Source organism: Muscardinus avellanarius (genome assembly GCF_963383645.1).
Source record: "Muscardinus avellanarius genome assembly, chromosome: X".
Classification (NCBI taxonomy): domain Eukaryota; kingdom Metazoa; phylum Chordata; class Mammalia; order Rodentia; family Gliridae; genus Muscardinus; species Muscardinus avellanarius.
The window spans coordinates 3,622,125-3,636,262 of record NC_137792.1 but is presented as its reverse complement, the minus strand read 5'-3'; the positions used below and the strand labels follow the sequence as shown (position 1 = coordinate 3,636,262).

General features: G+C 47.6%; 1 protein-coding gene across 1 annotated transcript in view; it reads right to left on the bottom strand.

Moving 5' to 3' along the window:
- WWC3 (WWC family member 3) overlaps positions 1–4,804 on the bottom strand; it is a gene marked incomplete at both ends in the record, with an annotated part of 131,803 nt that extends 126,999 nt beyond the window's left edge. The window contains one exon of the mRNA XM_080719174.1: positions 4,527–4,804. Within this exon, the coding sequence (XP_080575300.1) occupies positions 4,527–4,804 (278 nt within the window). The remainder of the gene's footprint in view (positions 1–4,526) is intronic.
- Positions 4,805–14,138: the final 9,334 nt, after the last annotated feature.

Below are 14,138 nucleotides of genomic sequence, written 5' to 3'. Positions count from 1 at the left end.
AATGTGGATTCACTTTACTGAATTTAACTTGCCTTTTATTCCATTGGATTGATTTTATTGAATGTATTGGAAAGGCAGCCAAAAGGACCTGGGCTACAAGTCCAGAAGCCACGTCAGGTTGACCAGGCGACCTCCAGCCCATCACTTAATCCAGGGGCTCCTGCAGTCGAATCTACCAGATAGGATACACATCATTTTCACTTCCCAAATCAGAATGAAAGGAAATAGAAGGACACTTGGAGATTTCCAAACATCCGGGAGCTATTTTGGGAAATCAATGACTTTTCCATTCACTTTTCTTGAGGGGGAAAAAAAGGAAGAGAAAGATAATAGACCAAGAAGTGGTTGTTGACAATTTTCTGTGTTGACAATTTTCTGGCATTCTACTGCTGATCCTCACTAGTACCCCTTTTTATAGTTTGTTGGTTGGTTTTGTGGGTCTGGAACCCAGGGGCATTCTACCTCCGAGCTATACCCCAGCCCTATTTTTTATTCTTTATTTTGAAAGAGGGTCTCACTGAGTTGCAAAGGGCCTCGCTAAGTAGCCGAGGCTGGCCGTGAACCACAATCTTCCTGGCTCAGCCTCCCGAATGCTGGGATTACAAGTGTGCACCACCACGCCCGGCTTGCTCTTTTTGTTTGTTTTTTAGCTACACCCCCTTTTTATTTTTTATTTTGAAAAAGGGTCTCCCTAAGTTACATTGAACATGTGATCCTCCTGTCCCAGCCTCCTAAATACTAGGATTACAGACATGTGCCACCAAACCCGGTGGTGGTTGACAAATTAAACAGAAACAAGGGAAGATTCTTTCAGGGGCTGACTCCCGATGGCCTTAAAAGCCAGGCACTGCCAGGGGAAAGCTCGTCAAGTGCAGCATGCCTGTGCCTCACTATCACCATGAACTGCATTATGACGTAAGACTAGAATGCACCAATAAAAGTACTAAAAAAGCCAAGCAAGCCTTCGTTTTCATAAAAGCACTATCTGGAATACTAAAAACATGAAACATGGAGAAATCATTAGGTGTTTATCAGAAAGCTCATGCCGGAGAGTTCATATAAGGCAGAAATAGACTCTGTGCAGTAAATAAAGTCAAGCTCCTGCTAATTAATACTGACTAAAGACTCCAAGAAGGCGGTGGTGATATTATCTGGCTCTGGTATATGGGGCTCCGACCTGGCAAATTCCAGAGCACAGACTGTTTTCTTCTTAAAGCAAAAGCCTGGAGTTGAATACTCCCATGCTTTAGACATGAAATAAATCTTGTGTGCTCTTTTTCCTGTTTAAAAAAAAAAGCAAAAGGCTGCTCAGAGGACTTTTAATATGCTACAGAATCACTCCATGTGGTGCAGGTCGAATCCCGTCTAGTGTGCAAATGGGTCTCCAAAAGCTCATGCCACGACAGAATCTGCATGTGCCACCATCCACGTGACGATTTCCACTCCGCTTTCACCTAAGGTGCCCAGAACTGGCATGTCCAGTAGAGAACAACGCCAGATGAGCCGCAGGACACAACACTCAGCTGCAACAAAGCTGGCAAAATCTGCCTTCCCGTATTTTCTGCTCCAATAGTAAATACTGTCTTAAAAGGTGGTTACTGTAGTCTAGGTTAATATATGTGGAATACATGTGCACCACTAAGAAACAGCCAGCCATGGAAATGGCCAATTCACTTTGAAATGAATTTTTTGCATATAATTCCCAAGAAACTGACCATGAAAATTATATGCACAGTATTGATGTATAAAATAATGAATTTAAGGCAAAGGAAGGTTAATTATGAAACTAAAAAATTTGGTTTATAAAATACTGACATTTTACACATCTGTAGTCCCAGCTGTAAAGATGTTTCTTTTCCTTAGGCTAACATTCTCTTTGTTGTAACTTTAAAAAGAAGAACTACAATAATTCACCAGTATGTCAAGCTGCCACTATCAGGTGTTGTTAAACACAATATTGAACTAAATTACTATGACACTCCAGAAGAGACTCTTGTTTGTATCCCTTAGCCCTTGGTTATTTTGCTTACAGTAGCATATTTCACGCTAAGTTTTTATTAAATTACATATGAAATAATGTTTAAAGGCAACAATATTCGCCTACCCGCCTGCATTCATGGATTCCTCCATGATTTCATTTTAAGAACCTATGATCTACTTGCCAGTCTCCTGTCCGTTCTCTATTTGGAATCTGTTTGGTGACAAAGTCTTCATTTCTCGAATGCCACTTTCCGGTCATGTGAATGAAACACAACTCAAAAAGGGTTTTATCTGTCAGATGCACATGGAGAAAACATACAGTTCTGTGCATATAATCAAAGTTAATTACAACTTTAAAGGACTACCAGTCACCTATAAAACTCGGCAACGCTGTGTTTTGAAAGAGGAAGAAGAATGACTATTCCACCCTTCAGCACACTCTACTGAAATGTTTGTGGCTTGCTGAACATTCCATACATATTTCGGGCAAGGTATTATGGGAGCTGAAGTTCAAGCTGTCCCCGGCTGAATTTGCACTCGCTATAAAAACAATGTCTCATAAAAGTACACACATGTTTTTACTTTACAAAAAATGTAAAATATCCACTTTTGTTCACTCAATCAACAGCATTAGAAACAGGGCTTTTAAAAAAAAAAACCTACGACATACGCAATATCTGAAAAGGGTGAAAAATGTTTCACAGTAACAGATTTCTGGAAAAAGGAAATGTGTATGAAAGACAAGGAAACAATGATCCTACAAGCTGGTTTCTGTAGGGTCCGCGTACCTTTGTTGCAGGTTATACCATTACAACAAAAATTTGTACATGCGCGTCTTTCATCATGAATTCCCGTTCCAATACAACCACAACTGTTTTATATTACCCTCGTAAAATGAGCCTTAGCCTTTTCTAAGCAAAACACTATTTTTAATTGGTTCATTTTCCAGTTGTTTGGGCTTTTAACAGACATACAATACAAAGAGCGCCCCGTTCCAAGCAGTTCTACCAATTCCTGAGCCACCTAAGGTCTGATCAAACAGATGACTCTGGCATTTGGTTGGAATTACAATATGATGTCACCTGATTTTCAAAATATCTAAGCATCTTTTGTGCCTAGAAAAAAAAATGTGCTAGAATTTATGTACGTTTCTGAGTCAAGAAGTCTGCAGCGTTCAGAGAATGTTGGGGAACCATGATCCTTTTGTTTGGTTTCTTCCTATCTGAACCCAGAGAAATCTTCAAACAAACCAGCAGTTTTCCCTCCCTAAAAGTTTATTTTGAAAGTGCAGTGCTATGCAGGCTGCCTTTTCCTGTGTAGGTGGGAGGAAGCAGGCACAATGTCACCACACTGGGCCTTTTCGAGTCTTGGAATCGCTAGGAAGCCTACAGTATTTCCTTTTTGGCGGTGGTGAGAAGTTGCTCTAGAGAGGACAAGATATCAGATAACCAGTGGAAACACTTGGTTTCAACCACACACACACAAAAAAAAATACAGCTCTCCAAAAGCAGACAAACCATTGGAAGTGGGCAAAACAGTTAAGAGAGGGCTTCATTATGTGAAAATAATGAAATCTGGCAGTGCTTTTAGAAGAATCTCTTTTTACTTGATCAAATTTATTTACACGAATAAGAGAACTTTGTGCCTCACGGATATCTTGCACACACACACACACACACACACACACACACACACACACACACACACAGAGGCTATTTCAAACAGAATTTTACCTCACTTGATTTTTAAGGCTCTAGAGAAATCAACAGTTTGGAAATGGTCTCTCCCAACTCCAAAAGGGTTGGGAGTCCCTGAAGTGCCCCATCTGGCATTAGGTTTCGGATGGAAACCAGACGGAGCCCGCCAGGCAAGGAACCCACACCCCTAAGCTAGGGCACACGTTTGTTATCCAAGGTGACAGCTCATCCCGCCACTGCAGGGGCAGGAACGCTGAGAGCTCTGGCGGTGGGCGGCAGAGGCCCGGGACAGTGATGGGCGAGGCCACTACAGAAAAAGGAAAAGAGGGCCATCCGTCGGCCCCGGGAAAGGAAATTCCTGGGGCCCAGTTCGCAGGCCCTGGACAGCGGGTGACGTGACGGGACCGAATCCCAGTGTCCGCCCTGCGACCCAGGACCGGGAGGAGGACGCGGCTCTACGCTGCCGGGACTCGAGGCCCCCGGAGCGCGGCCGACTCCATCCTCCCCCAGTGCCCTGGCAGTGGGGGTGAGGACGGGGAGGGGGGTCCTCGCCCCAAATTCGTGGACGCCCAAACTTGGCCCAGATCCGGAGCCTTCTACTGTCCTCCCTCCTTTCCCTGGGCCCACGGGATGGGAATCGTAGCCACGATCACAGCCCGCAGTGGCGAGTCGCCGGCGCCGTAGTGGAGGCGCCCAGATCGCAGCACCCCGGAGCCCGGGGACACGGGTACCCGATCTTTGCTCGGGGCCGGGGGTCTGGGGCGCCCTGCGCTGGGCAGGGCGTACCGGCCGCGCATCCCTGGCGGCATCGGTCCGCCGCCCGGGTGGCCGCCCCGCCATCGCCCTTACCGGTCGCGAGGGTCAATCCACGACGTCTGGCGCGTGTTGTGGTCGATGTAGAAGACTCGGCCGTCGTAGTCGCGCGCCTCCTCCCAGCCGGCCGGCAGCGGCAGCTCGGCGCTGTCCCGGCCCCGCGGCGGCGGCCCCGAGGACACCGAGGCCACCGGGACCGCCGCGGGGGTGGCGGGCGGCGGCGGCTCCCGCTGGGGCTGCGCGGACGGCGGCTCCCGAGGGGCCTCCCGCGCCTGTCCCCGCCGGCGCCGCCGGCCCCCGCTCAGCCACGGCATGACGGCTCGGGGCCCGCCGCCGCCCGGCCGCCCCGCGCGCGCCGCCTCCTCCGCCAGCACTAAGGCCGGGCGCCCGGCACGCGGGGAGCCGCCCGCCGCACCCCGAGCATCCTCCGCCGGGCGCCCGCGCACCGCCGCCCGCCCGGCCCGCCGCGCCGCTGCCCGCGACCCCGCGACGCCCCGGGCCCCGGGTGGCCGCCGCGCGCGCAGTCACAGCCGCCCCGCAGCAGGCGCAGCCTTCGCAGCCGGCGGCCACTCCGCTCTCCAGGCCCCTCCGGCCATCTTCGTTCCCCGGGGAGCCGGCCGCTGGGCGGGGCGCGCTGGCTCCGCCCCCGGCTCCGCCCCCGCGCTCCCAGGGACGCCCCGCCCCCTCCGTCGCCCCGCCTCCCGTCGCCCCGCGGGCTCCCGGCTCTCCGCGAGTCTGCCCCACCCCCACGCCGCCCGCTGCCCCGCCTCCGCCGCCCTGCTCCGTCCCGGAGCTCCCGCTCTGCCCTCCCGCTCCTCCACCTCCTCCCGCCTCGGGAAACCGCACCGGGACCTGGACCGGCGCCGCCACGTCAACCCGCCCCCAGGTCACCGCAGAGAGAAAGCAGGGCCCGAGGACGACGCTCCACCCGGGCTGCAGGCGCCGCCGGCTCCGGCCTGACTCCCGCGGCCCTAGCAGTTCCAGGATGGGGGGAGGCAGACACCCGCTCCCGGGCCTCGGACGTCTGGGAGGTCCTCCTTTTTCTGCACCTAGAAAGGGAGGGCTCCGAACTGGGTGATGTGCGCACGTATGTCTACACGCGTTTTTTACCCCCATTGTGATGTATGAATACAATGCACCAATAAAATTTTTAAAAATAAACTTTAAAAATAAAAAAGAAAGTGGGGGCTCCGTCGTGCCCCCCCCCAAAACCTAAGCTGCTTCAGCAAAAGTAGATGAATGCCAGAAGAGAGGCCTCCGCTAGAGCAGGCTCCCGCAGCAGTTTTCTTGGCGAGAGCAGGAAGGACACACCTGGGAAGTACGCAGCTGGGCAGGTGGCCACTTCGCGTCCCCACCAGAAGAGGCCCGCAGTCCCTCCGGGTACCCACACTAGCTAGGCCGGGGGCCCCGACTCTCTCGGATTTCTTCATCTACTTTCTCGACTCTGAGCTTTGCTCTTCATCCGGCTCCTTTAGGTAGAGACCCAGGCAGGCCGGTGCTGGGGAGGAAGCCGGGTCAACCTAAAACACAAAACCTGCCCGGTAAGCTCGGTTCCTCTCACCCATCAGTGGAGAAACAGAAGCCCCGGAGTCCCCCATTTACCAACAGCTCCAGATCCAGGGCCATAGGGCATTAGCTCAGGAAATGTAAGACAGCGGCACGGTTTTCTTTTGTTTTTAATTGTTCCAGCGATACAAGAATATCTATCTAGTAAAAAGTCTGACAGCGGCCCAAATCCGGATGCAAAAGAAAAACGCCCCCAAGGCACATAGGAGTTTGCATTCCTTGGGTGGGATTTTTAAAAATTCGCTTACCTTCCAGTGTGGTTGTAAAATGGGACTATTTTATAAGGGGGAGAGTTGTTTCTAAAAAGAAGAATGTGCAAGCCAGGTATGGAGGTGCAGGCTTGGAATCCCAGCGCTTGGGAAGCTGAGACAGGAAAATAGCAGGCTCTCAGCCAGCCTCAGCTACTTAGTGAGGCCCTCTGCAATTTAGTGAGATCCTCTTTCAAAAAATTAAGAATAAGCCGGGCACGATGGCACACACTTGTAATCCCAGCATTCGGGAGGCTGAGATAGGAGAGTCACAGTTCGCAGCCAGCCTCAGCTACTTAGTGAGGCCCTCTGCAACTCAGTGAGATCTTGTTTCAAAATAAAGAATAAAAAAAAAAAAATAGGGCTGTAGAATGTAGCTTGGAGGTAATGCCCCTGGGTTCCATCCCCAGTACGTGGGGGGGGGGGGGGGGATAAGAATAAGCCAGGTGTGGGGGCACACACCTTTAATCCCAGTGCTTAGAAGGCTGAGACAGGAGATCTTGCAAGTTCGAAGAAAACCACAGCTACTTAGTGAGGCTCTCGGCTACTTAGTGAGGCTCTCGGCAACTTAGTGAGACCCTTTTTTCAAACAAAATATAAAATAGATCTGAGAGTGTAGCTCAGAAGTAGAAAGCCCCTGGGTTCCACCCCCAGGACCCCCCCACACACACACACACAAATTAAGAATAAAAAATAGGACTGGGGATGTAGCTCAGAGGTAGAATGCCCCTGGGTTCAATCCCAGCTTTACCAAAAATAATAATAAAATAAAATAAAAAGAAGAATGTGCAGATATAGAAACCATCGGGTATCTCTCCAAGAAAGGCTTTTTTTTTCCTCAAACTTCCACTGTGACACAGAAACTTCCTTGCTCCCCAAGTATCTAATTACTACTAGAATGTTCTGTTGGATACTGAGACCAGAGGATCAGTTCTCAAACCGCCTCAGCCACTTAGTGAGGCCCTCAGCAACTCAGTGAGACCCTGTTTCAAAATAAAGAATTAAAAAATAGGGCAGGGGTTGTGGCTTAGAGATAGAATGCCTCTGGGTTCCATCCCCAGTACTGCAATAAATAAATTAATTAATTAAATATATGAGAGGATTGCATAGCTTATAGATAAATACTATACCTTTTTATCCAGATAAAATAATGCTTATTAGACTCCTCACAAATGGAAAATCAGAAAACGCTAAAGTTACATGTACATGTTAACACCTGTTTAAATCTTGGCGGCATATCCCACTTTAAAGAAAACCTAACAGACCAAGATAAGACACTAAAAAGCTCGTATTTTCCAATGTTATTTTTAAAAGATTTATCATAGCCGGGCGTGGTGGTGCACGCTTGTAATCCCCACGCTTGGGAGGCGGAGACAGGAGGATCGCGCAGGTTCAAAGCCAGACCCGCTGGCTTAAGAGACCCTGTTTCCAAATTTAAAAAGTATAAAAATAGATCTGGGAGCATAGCTTGAAGGTAGAAGGGTTTCCAGGAACCCCAGTACCACCAAAATAATAATAATAATTAATAATAATAATAAATGTAAAAAAGATTTATCATAGTGTACTTTTACATCAAATATGTTTGATGCATTTAAATATATAACTAACAAAGTTTTATTTAAGCAATAAGGGTGCTCCGTGTGTGTGTGTGTGTTGTGTGTGTGTGTGTGTGTGTGTGTGTGTGTGCACGCGCGCATGCTGGGGATTAGACCTTAGGAGCATTCTCTGAACTACACCTCCAGTCCTATTTTCATTTTTTTTAAATTTTGAAACAGACTATACTATTTTTTATGGAAGAGACTTGAGCATCCAAGGACTTGGGTCCTTGGGGGGTCCTGAAACCAATCCCCCAAGGACCCCGAGACAGCTATGCTTTGTGATGTTGTATATGCCAGGGACTTCCCCAAGTGCTGTGTGTCCCTGCTCTGACATCTCCCCTGCTGAGCAGCAGGACTGTCAGCCATGGGACTGGCTGCTGTCTTCCTTTCCCCTCCCTTCCTATCCACCCCACAGTCACCTCACCACCCAGCACGATGGCGCTGAAGCTGCATTTTCACCCCACACCCCTACACAGTCATTTCAGAAGTCACAAATATGGAGCCGGGTGGTGGCGCACACTTGTAATCCCAGGGATTGGGGAGCTGAGACGGGAGGATCACAGGTTCTCAGCCAGCCTCAGCTCCTTAATGAGGCCCTCCACAACTTAATGAGACCCTGTTTCAAAATAAAGAATAAAAAAGAGGGCTGGGGGATATAACTCAGAGGCAGAAAGCCCCTGGGTTCAACCCCCATTAACACATACCCAAAAAAATCTGGATACAGATCTGTCACTCAAAACTACTCAGAATGGAGCCAAAGCACAGTGGAGTGAAACAGCCTCTCTGAGCAGAGCGAAACAGGTGCACCGCACGGGGAAGCTCTGGCGGAAGGCAGGGCGAGATGAAATAAAGCAAGAGACCCCATGCAAGGACTGGGGAAACCGCACCAATCAGGAGCTCCAAAGGCCAGTGCTGACGCCGCTTCACTGGGAAGCAGGACCCTTGCCACCTCTCTGGCTGGCTGCAAGTACGGGCCTCGGGCGGACCGTGCACAGGAATTGTGCTGGTTGGGATGCTACCCAGAACCACTAGAGTCTGTGCTCCTACCCTGCCCCACACACACCTTCCCCCAGAGACTGACTAAAGCAATGGTGACTCGTCCATAGCTGAGGCCAGGGTGCCAGCCTCAAGTGGAGGCCCCCGGGGAGGATGCTGTGGACAGGGAAACTGAGGCTCGGCTCTTCAGATTCCTGGGTTCTGAGTCCTTGCCCCTTGGTATGCAGTGCTACCCTCACCCCATCCCTGTTGATGTGTGTAGCAGCACCCCGCCCAGATCGCCTAGGCTGAGGCTGGCTTCTTTCTCCAGAGGATGCTAAGGATAAGCCAGCGGGGCTGTCTGAGCAGTTGTGCACCCCCCCCAGGGGCCAGTTGTGGGGTAAAACAGCCGAGCCGCCTTGCCTAGACACTAGTGCCCTTTGCATGCAGAGCTCCCCAGGCATTCGGGCCGAAGCTAGACCTCCCTCCACACCACAGCCTGAGCATCTCCTGCTGTGCCTATCCCACCTCTCACCCCCTGTAGACCTGCCCCTAGTCAGTCACTCATGTGCGAGGCCCACCCCAGCTCTGCTTTTAGGAGCCTGACCGACCTAGTCCCCTCTGCACACGTGTCTAAGCACTCATATGAGCTCGAGTCATCACCACAGTAACATCGATAATTATCTCTTTGTTCTGCCCATTAATAGAGGAGAAGGAAGGGTGGCATAGCATGCCAATAAAGCTAGCTTGGAGACCCTTCCTGAAAGCTGATGCCCCACCACCACCGCCACCGCCATCACCAACATCATCCCCACCACCACCACTGCCATCAACACCATCCCCACCACCGCCACCGCCACTGCCATCACCAACATCATCCCCGCCACCGCCACCGCCATCACCAACACCATCCCCGCCACCGCCACCGCCACCTCTGGACCACTCTGCCTGAGATAACTGAAGTGGGGTTCTTGTATGTGACTTCCCCAGAGCAAAGCCAGAAAGGAAGAGACCCTTGCTTGGGATAACCAAGACCTTTATTGACCCATGGTCCTTTGCAGTTTGTAACGCTTCTGCCAGGCATTTTCTGATTGTTCCTAAAAACCTACAAATAAAGTTCTCTCTTTTTTTTTCTGCAGGTCTGGAGATGGAACCCAGGGGTATTTGACCTCCAAGCTATACTCCCAGCCCTATTTTTTGTTCTTTATTTTGAAACAGGGTCTCACTAAGTTACAGAGGGCCTCACTAAGTAGCTGAGGCTGTTCATGAACCGCGATCCTCCGGTCTCAGCCTCCTGAATGCTGGGATTACAAGTGTGCCACCACGCTTGGCTGGAAAAACTCATTTCCCAGTTTTACCATAAGTTGGGAAGGTGTGTGTGTGTGTGTGTGTGTGTGTGTGTGTGTGTGCGCACGCGCGCGTGCGCACACATGCGCATGGGTGTGTGTATGGCACTGTTGGAGAAAATAAGAGTTGAATAAGGCTTTCCATGCTGAACTAAAACCCACGTGCACACAGCACTGCAAGGCAAAGGGCTCTTTACCCTTAACTGAATGCATGATTATGCATTCTTTATTTTCTTCACATTAAAACCAACAGCGATGCCAACAAAAGTGTGAAGTTTGTAGTGACTCATCCTCCCCCCAACATTTCAGATGGAAACATAGCTCAGCAGAAATTCACTTGGACTCTGGGGAACAGACATACAAATAGTTCTGTTCTCCACCCAGATCCTCTGGGAAATCCCCTTTTTGAAGCTGTTAAAATACACTGATGTCTAACTTGCAGAGTATTGTCTTTTAAATGATGGCTATGGAATAAATCAAATAAGCAAGGACGGAGATTGAAGTTTTTTACTCTAGTATATTCTGCCTTCAAGCCAGGCTTGGTGGCACATGCCTGTAGTCCCTGCACTTGGAGGGAAGCTGAGACAGGAGGATTGCAGGTTCGAGGCCAGCCTCAGCAAGTTGGGGAGACCCTATCTCAAAATAAAAAAATAAGCTTATAACCCCAGCATTCAGGAGGTTGAGAATGAAGGATCTCAGTTCACAGACAGCCTCAGGTACTTAGTGAGGCCCTCTGCAACTTAGTGAGACCTTGTTTCAAAATAAAAGAATAAAAATAGGGCAGGGGTTGTGGCTCGGAGATCAAATGCCCCTGGGTTTCATCCCCAGACCTGCAAAATAAATAAATTAGACTTCCGGGAAGATGGCGACCGAGAAAAGCGGGGCTTAAGAGCCCCGCTAACAACCAATCTCCATTACCACAAAATCAGCACCTTTCATAGCCAGAAAACACCATCACCAGAGAAACAAAAAAATCACCAGGCTCCAGAGAGAAAGCGGACTGAGATCAGAGCTCAGAGCCACAGAGGAGATACACCGGCCTCACGCCCCAGGACGCGGCAGAAGCGCCATACTGCCAGCGGCGGCGGCAAATTCACCGGACAGCTACAGCAAGCCGAGGTGAGCCGCTGCGGAACAGCCAGGCGGGATTTCTCGCCGCAGGTAAAATCTAAAGCTCCCAGTGGCTGAGCTCAGCACACGCCTCAGGGATTCAGAGTGGAAATCAAAACCAAGAAGAAACACGCCAGCCTCACGGCCGAGGGCGGGGCAGCAGCGCCATATTGCCACCGGCAGCTACAGCAAAGAATTCACCGAATCCAGTACAGCTACATCTGCGTACTCAAGAACAGTGAGTCAAATTGCGGGCCACAGAGGAGAAATCCCAGTACGGTACTCCCTGGGATTGACCTAGTGGGGGAGGAGCGGTGGCAGATATCACACCATAGGAGAACGCCCAACCTGGCACCCCCCCACAGTCTAAAGCAGCCTCTATCGACTCCCTGGGTCGGAGACTCTGTGATACAACCCAGTAAAGGAGTAGTGGGGTCTGAGATACTACTGACTCGAGATCCAGAACACCTTAAGTGAAGTCATAGTGACCCAAGGGAAGAACCCAGAGAAGGCACAAACTTCCAAAATCATGGGAAAGAGGAATAATACTGGAGCAATGAATGCCCACAACATCAGAACCCAATAAAACAGAAAATCAGAGATTTCTAGAAGATCAAATCAGGAAAATAACTGTAGAAATAATAGAGGTGCTTCAAAAAGAACTCAGAGAGAGCCAAAAAGAGATAAAGGATGCAATTAATGAAGTAAAGGCCTCAATTCAAAGCACAAACAACCGATTAGACCACATGGAGAACAGAATCTCGCTCTTAGAAGATGATCATTCCAAAAATGAACGCATAGTTTCTAATCTAGGAAAAAATATCCGACAGCAGGAATCTGATATTGAAGAAATATGGGCCCATTTTAAGAGAGCTAACCTAAGAATAATTGGAATAGAGGAAGGAAAAGAAAGTGAAACCAAAGGGATCAACAATCTCTTCAAGGAAGTAATATCAGAAAATTTTCCAAACATAGAGCAAGAGGTTGATACGCAGGTCCAGGAAACGTATAGAACTCCCTTTAGACAGGATCGGAGAAGAGGATCCCCACGCCACATAATTGTCAAAATGACCAATGTGGAAGCCAAGCAGAGAATCTTAAAGGCAACAAAAGCAAAGGGCCAAGTGACATTCAGAGGCAAACCAATTAGAATCACTCCAGACTTCCCAAACCAAGTCATGAGAGCCAGAAGGGCTTGGAGGAACATATTCCAAACTCTGAAAGAAAACAACTTCCAGCCAAAAATCTCCTACCCAGCAAAACTTTCTATCAAATTAGATGGATAAATAAGAAGCTTCCATGACCAACAGAAACTGAAGGAATTTATGTCTTCAAAACCAGCACTAGAGAAAATACTCAAAGAGATTAACTACAAAGAAGAAATAGGTAACACACACCAGAACCAGAGAAACAAGAGTTTCCATCCAACAGTCAACTAAGATTGGTTATCTGTGGAGATTCATTATTTATATTAGTCTTTTACCTATCTTTAAATGGTATTGTTTGCCTTTATTGTTGTTAATTTTTAGGATTTCTAGTTGGAATATTAATATACCTTCAGATATAGCATTTGGAAATATTTTATCCAATTCTATTAGTAACTGTTAACTCTGTTTACATTGTCTTTAGATATACAATATTTTTTTTATTTTTTAGGGAGTTTGTATACTCTTCTGTTGCCTGTGCCATTGAAATCATATCCAAGAAATCACTGCCAATTTCAATGTTGTGAGGTTTTATGACTCAGATTTTCTCCTAAAAGTTTATAGTCTTAAGATTTATATTTAGGTCTTTTATCTATTTTGAGTTAATATTTGTATATGGGATTAGGTAAGGGTCCAATTTTATTCTTTTCCATGTAATTATTATGTTTCAACAATATTTAGTTAAAAGATTATTATTTTCACCACCAAATGTTCGTGGAAACCTCGTCAAAAATAACTTGACAATATAGGGAAGAATTTAGCTCTAGGCTTGTATTTAACTCCAATGTTTTATATATCTGCCTTTAGAACAGTACTACACTGTTTCAATTATTGTAGCTTTATATGGTTTGAAATCAGAAAATATATATCTTCTAGCTTTGTTCTTTTTCAAGATCGTTTTGGGTATCTAGAGTTCATATTCCATATTAGGATAGATTTTTTTCTGAAAAATAAATATATAAATATATGATAGTTTCACCTAAAAAAATAGAAAAAAAATATTCTCTGGTAAGAAAGAAAGTAAAAAGAAACATCGAAATGTTATCTTTAAGTCATCAAAAGCTTGGTATCAGACAAATGAAACTGTTATGTGAGATTATCATTTTTAATTTTGTATAAATTGCTATAATACTAGATGTCAACCACTAAGCCAAGCATGGGAGGGAGGGATGGGGAGAGAATGGGGTGGGGATCGGGTGGGGGCTGACTGGGCGATGTGTGCATGTATGTCTACAAAAGTTTGTATCCCACTATGATGTATGAATACAGCGCACCAATAAAATAAAATAAAATATAAAAATTAATTAATTAATTAATTAAATTTAAAAGGCTGGGGTATAGCTCAGAGATAGAATGGCTTTGAGTTCAGTCCCAAGTGAAACACACACACACACACACACACACACACACACACACACACACATACACACACACACACTGCCATTACTTTCCACCCTCTCACTAAACAATATTTATTTCAAAAGGAAAGGTACAAAATTGGTTCCACACACATACATGATATGTGACAAGCTTCCAGAAAAAGGAAAATCCATAAAGGCTGCAACCATCAAGTTTCAAAAGAAAAATAGAAATACGGTAC